This window comes from Hesperophylax consimilis, chromosome 28, assembly GCF_061612785.1.
Source record: "Hesperophylax consimilis isolate HC1 chromosome 28, BYU_Hcon_1.0, whole genome shotgun sequence".
In the NCBI taxonomy this organism is placed as follows: domain Eukaryota; kingdom Metazoa; phylum Arthropoda; class Insecta; order Trichoptera; family Limnephilidae; genus Hesperophylax; species Hesperophylax consimilis.
In genome coordinates, this window is record NC_142863.1 from 2,753,016 (window position 1) to 2,759,570 (window position 6,555).

At 35.6% G+C, this 6,555-nt stretch overlaps 1 protein-coding gene across 1 annotated transcript; it reads right to left on the reverse strand.

Moving 5' to 3' along the window:
- Window positions 1-1,097: 1,097 nt before the first annotated feature.
- ND-MNLL (NADH dehydrogenase (ubiquinone) MNLL subunit) lies at window positions 1,098-1,492 on the reverse strand. The gene has a single exon (XM_089648629.1). It carries the CDS (start codon window positions 1,342-1,344, stop codon window positions 1,171-1,173), a length of 174 nt encoding a protein of 57 aa, XP_089504755.1. The 5' UTR covers window positions 1,345-1,492; the 3' UTR covers window positions 1,098-1,170.
- Between the last annotated feature and the right edge of the window lie 5,063 nt (window positions 1,493-6,555).

The window sequence follows — 6,555 nt, forward strand, 5'->3', positions numbered from 1 at the left end:
TGAGTGATACCATTAAAAAAATACAGATTCAAATAGTGAACACGGGGCCACGATGCTGTAATATTAAATTTTAGATAGCAGTTTCTATTTTTTACGTTGCCAATATTAGTCCCGAGCAAATTTTTGACTCTACTGTTAGGCACATGTTCATCAAATGCAATACTTGTCTTCCGAGTTCAGCACCAGTTGAATGTCTCTTTTCAAATGGAGGTATAATCATGAGACCTCATAGAAGAAAGATGAGTGATGATGTTTTTGAGAAGCTCGTACTTCTAAAATCTAATAATGGCTAAGGCTACATAATATAGAATATATATTGGTTTTCTCAAAGTTGTATTATATTATCTGTGGGTTTTTTAGTGCGCCTGCTTGGAGTTTTTTTGTGACAATCTATGGTCAAATAATGGGTGCGGACTAGAAAACGACATTTTATATTGTCTGATTGTCTCACTGTCCTGTATTTCTTTATTGTTCACTGGTGGATGTCCCCTCACTAGAGAGTTACTACACAAATGATGATGGCCCTAAGAAAAAATCATTAAAAATGACAATATTTAGTTAATAATAGATTCTATTATATTCCACTCAAATACAATTGTTTTTTACACAGGACATATCAGTATGTATGATTTGTGATTCCACAAGTAGTTCTACATTGATGTCCATTATTAAATGACAAAGTTGTTTAAAAATTCATTAATAATTTTGAACCTGAGAAACCATTTTGCATTTTCAATGCATTTTGAAAATAGGTATTTTGCATTTTGCATTTGAAATGCTTTTCTAAAAACCATTTTGCATTTTGCATTTTCAAATGGAAAAGTTTTGACCCATTTCCATTTTGCATTTCAAATGGTTTTGGGTACCCATTTTGCACATCTCTGAATATAGGTATATAATCGAATGCAAAGTTGTGTCAAAATTTCAAAGCAATCGATGAAGAACTTTGGGAGATTTAAGATTTGAACATTTACATTTTTAGTTATATAGATTATTAACGACTGAGAAAGGGTAATTTATGAAACCAACCGCCTGTTTCAGCACCAAGTACTTCAGATAAATGTGTTATTCCATGTACAAATGATTACAATACTCAATACTTTACATAGCTATCTTTATTCCAACAATATATTACACAGTGCCAACATCTTCAAATAATGAGTAACGAATCTAAGGCCACGAAGGCTTCTCGCCAGGAGCCAGGGTTCGGCCGTACAGGGCGCTCTTATCCCGGAACATGACCATCCTGAGTGTCTCCTGCCTGTCCAGGAATTCTCCGATTGCGTATCCCGAAAGCGGAATCACCATGACCCACCACTTCTTGGTAATACCGAAGAGACCCATGGCTGCAGAGTTCTGGTTAAGTTAGGTTAGGCGGTGGCTTGCTGCTGTAGTTTCTGCAGCTTCCAGATGCGCGTGCGGTTGTAGTCTCCGTAGATGGTTATCGCAGCGAACGAGGGGAAGAACACGGACGGAGCGTACCGAGAGAACAGGGCACCAAACCCCATAAGACTGCAAAAAACAAAAATTGTTATGTAATATATATAGCAAGTCAACTCCAAATGCTGGGCCTACAACAAAAGTAGCGAGGTATATGGATGCCTGGGGAAGCTTTTTGAGGCGATGGGTCAACAACCAGATAAGGACAAAGGGAAGAAGAAGATGGCTGGACGGCAGCATTCTAAATAACAGAGGAGGAAAGGAGGAAAAGAGCAGGAATATAGGCGTTTCTGAGAGGTGGCCAAGACTCTCCAACGGTTTTAGAACTGATGATGTATGTCATTCACATAAAAATAATTCTCTCACTAACCATGTAAGTTTGTCTGACAAGAAACAAAAAGAAGTCAAAAATATTAATATTATTACAGTGAACTGTCAATACATTTTAAAATTTATAAAAAATATTTAGGATGGGACATAAGACGTTACTAAAAGGAGAAGGGATTTAGCAGAAATCCTAGACTTTATAACGAACTAAAAATCAATACCTTCAGTTTTAAAAAAACATTGTTTTTTTACTATAACGTAAATGATGTTCTTAGATTAGCGAATTAAATAAGGAAATCACAATATTTAAGACTACGAGGACGGCTAGATGATGTTGCTCAAATTATTATAGAAAAGTAAAGGTGTGTAAAAGCAGGTAAGTTGGGTTTGATATCTGTTCTTGACATGAGTGCGGCATTTGACACAGTAGATCATAGTATTTTACTAAATGTGCTTGAAACCGAATTTGGCGTTCGAGGTGATGCACTCCAATGGATGACATCGTACCTGTCTGGACGAGTAGCCTCAGTCACTTTCAATAAATGTACATCACCTGAAACTCCCATAGAATTTGGAGTTCCCCAGGGTTCTGTCCTAGGCCCCATTCTCTTCATTCTCTATACGAATCGTCTTGAACGACTAATTCACTCAGCTGGCTTTGAATCACAAGGCTACGCAGATGATCGTTTGATTTTCAAGTTTTGTTCTCCGGACGAAAAAGACGTCCTTAAAAACCAGGTGGTTAGCCTCATTAACACAATCTCAAGTTGGATGTCTGTCAATAAACTTAAACTAAATCCCACAAAGACAGAATTTATGTGGATAGCTTCCCCTGGAAGGCAAGCTCTCCTTGACTTCAGTCCAATCCGTATTCAGGATACGGATATAATCCCTTCTGCAGAAATAAAATTTCTAGGTTTCACTATGGACAATATTCTTTCTCTTGAATCGCAAATTTCAAAAGCTGTGAGTTCTGGTTTTTTCCATTTAAGGCAGATAAAATCAATCAGGAGATGCCTTCCCTCTGATGGAGCAAAGTCACTCATAAATTCGTTCGTCGTCTCACGTATGGACTATTGCAATAGTGCATATGCCGGCCTACCTCAGAAACAAATCAATAGAATCCAGTCAGTTTTTAATGCTGCGGCAAGAATGATTTTTGGTGAATCTAAGTATTGCCGTATAACCCCACTTCTAAGGGATCGCCTTCACTGGCTTCGATGCCCTGAAAGAATAGAGTTTAAGATCTGCTTAATGACCTTCAAAGCATTGCAAGGAATGGCGCCAGCATATATATCGGAACTATGTATCCGACAAAACTTAAGCAATAGACAGCTTACTCTAAGGTCAGCAGATCTAGATATTAGTAATCGTCTAATCGAACTTTCTAGGTCAAATCGAGCTGCTTACTATGATCGTTCTTTTAGTGTAACAGGCCCTCTCATCTGGAATAGACTTCCCTCAGCTCTTACTAATCTCCAGAATTTGGCTGAATTTAAACGAGCTTTAAAAACAAAATTATTTGAAAAATCTTACCATTTATAAATTTTAACTTCTTTTCAATATTTATAATAAGCCATATTCTAAAACTTCCGGTAATTGTTTGGTTTCGGTTGTCTCTTTATTGTACCTTTTTAGTGTCTGCTCAGAAAATTCTCATTTCTGAGCAAAAACTGCCTCCTGTTTTATGTTATGTTTTAGTTTTAATATTCGTGTTTTGTCCTGTCCTACTGTTATTGTTATTCTAAGTTTTGTCATCACTTTGTATAAACAGTGTATTTAGTGTTATAATATTAGATCTGTATTGGGTAAGGCACACTGTAGGAATAATTTTAAGAACTATTAACACTGAATTACCATTTTTTTAAAGTTTGTTATACGAGTAGTTAAGCGCACTTGAAGTGAAATGACACTAAACTGCGCTATATAAATTCCATGTTATTATTATTATTATTATTGTGTACGTCAAATAAAATAAATAAATAAAAATCAACAATTTACGCAGAAAAAAACTTTTTTTGTTTTTATTCCAATATTTCACAATGTGTTGACGTTATTTAGGTAGCCATACATCTAACTGGCCTATACTATTAATAAAAACAGAAAATTTTAGAAAGCCTTAATACATTGGCATAACCTAAAAATTTTGAAAAATCAATCGATATTGAAAGGTATTTGAACGGATATAATGGCAGACTCACTCTTCTCTTCAATAGCTCGAAATGCTTATAAATTAAAATAAATACACAATTCACAACAAATAATTCGCCAAAACCTAAATTACCTGATTATATCACCAAATTTTACTTCGCAAAGTTTATTGACGGACGTCAAATTTTCAAGTCAAATTGTGTCAAGTAAGAAACTTATTTATTTCGGTAATTAAATTATAATCGTCGAATATAATGGTTTATATGCTTATCAAAATTTTAATTCAAATTATTGAAATAACAATACAATATGAAATGATTTTTGAACGCCTGATTCTCTTTATTAATTTTTTTTCTCGGTAGGTACCTCAAAATATATTTTTTCTAACAATAGAATAATTTATTAATTTCTACGCTGATTCTAGTTTTGAAATGCGTCATATCCGATTTGTGTGGCAAGCCTTCAAACAAAGTGGATATTACTAGCGAAAAGCAAACTATTTAATCATCCGGTCGTTACAAATTAATGTTATGCTGTTTTAAAAACGTTGTTTTAGTGAAATATGGTCATATTATACCACTACAACATATACAACGGCCGGCATAGTCCAGTGGTAACGCATTGGACTGCCATTCCGAAGGTCGCGGGTTCGAACCCGGCGTGCGCAAATAAATTTTATTTGATTTATTTGTGTTATTTCACAATTAATTAATTAAATTAATATATAGTATATATAGTATATTTGCGGCACGTTCCAGAGTGGAAGATACTACCAGTATCGCCCTGGTGTAAGACCACCATTCAGAATTGAAACGTTGCTCCAAATGGCTTTAGCCGTGTTTAGTGACTAGATCTGAATAGCCAGGTACTTCCCCACCTTCCTCTTTCCCTTCCCCACTTACCTTCAGCCTCACAACATCCCCCAATTGGGGATGCCATAGTCTCACTGGCTCCAGACGGGAGCAGTTGGGACTCTTGTGAGGTATTCACTATAAAAATATATATATATATATTAACACAAATTGACATTTTAATACGATTTCGCTGACTTTGGTGGTAACATTTCATTTGACAGAAGGTCACAATCATAAAAAATCATTTAACTTTTTTCACGATACCCTGTGTGGCTCTCTCGTTGGAAATCGATAAAGCCCGCGTGCATTAAAAATGCGGGTATTTTTGTATTTTGTCTCGCTGTATGGACTCGTGCACGGGTCTGCAGATGTCATTAAATTTGTACCCAGTAAACTGTCGTTAAAGTAGTCCCAGAGAGAGGTTGTCCATACGACACCAACAATCGTCCTCTTCCTCCTCAGACATCTTGTATCAAAACGAAAAAGACAGAAGATACTACAACGATGACGTCACGTAAGACTTCTCTCTGGGTCTACTATATTGCAGATTTCTGCTTTACGCCCTGCATTTAGTATATTGTCGGATGAGTCAAATGACGGCGAGGTTGTGGAATTTAACATTTATTCACAACGCTTTTGTAATATTATTAATTTTCCTAAAATGAATTCTTAAGAATATTTTTAAAGCTTTTCTAACTAAAAGAATTTATTTTGTTTTTATTTTTGAAAGCGTTACGTCTTCCTGACCCGCCAACGCTGATCATGATCACTGTTTAATTTTTTCGGGGACGGTCCCGGGCACATAATCATAAATACCCGATACGTTATCCGACTGAAGATGCTTCGTAAATACTTGACGTGTTGGACTAACATGTTAGTTATTCACGAAACTGCTTATTACGTGATATAGCTAATTTTATGATTGAAATACTTTAGAAGAATATTGAATTGTTAGATTGGGTTAAAAAAAGTGTGATTGTACTCTCGTGCGCGTCCAATAAAAACCTTTAAAAGCTTTCAAAACATCGTTACATACTCCAACATTTCTTTTGACTTTAATTTTGTCAAAATACATTGCACATTATTGGTTTATTTAGATAGTTTTCTGGTAAGTCACTTAAACTTTGTCTTATTTACTTTTTCCGTTAAAAACAACGCACGACTTTTGATCTTTAAACCGATACTGATTAAGAGAGGGGTAAATAGATAAAAATCCCAAATGTATAACGCGTCGGGTATTAACGAATATGCATCCCGGCGGGTGCCGTTGTTGGTTTTCTACCCCGTGTATATTTCCATACAAATCGGCGCTGGCTAGAGGAAAGCGGCTGCAGTGCCTCTGGCGACTGACTGACGAGAAGATCAATTAAATTACAGGATTATGTGTATGTATTGGTGGTTCATGCAATATGTACATATTCACTTCCAACAGTGGTGTCCTTACTGAGAAACAATCTTCTTACTTGCTTACGCCTACTAATTGTGTTTGACTGAAAAGGGACAACAAGCGTACATTTTACTAAAATTTAAAAAAAAACGACATTTTTGCGTTATTTAAAAAGTTTTATTGTGTGTTTTCTTTATTACATTGATAATGAGTTTTTTTTTCGTTTTAGCTTGAATATGCTTTTCTGAAATCAAATAACACAATAGTAAGCACTGTGTTCGAATCAACTTTGCCTTTAAAACCAGAATTTTGTCGCTAGGAATATGGTTAAGATAAATCTCGCTACTTTCCGGCTTATACGGCTGGCGACTGGCAACACCGCGTTATAATGCTTGT

Bases quoted from the DNA above. Each gene is read 5' to 3' on its own strand.
- ND-MNLL (XM_089648629.1), bottom strand. From the start codon at position 1,344: ATGGGTCTCTTCGGTATTACCAAGAAGTGGTGGGTCATGGTGATTCCG.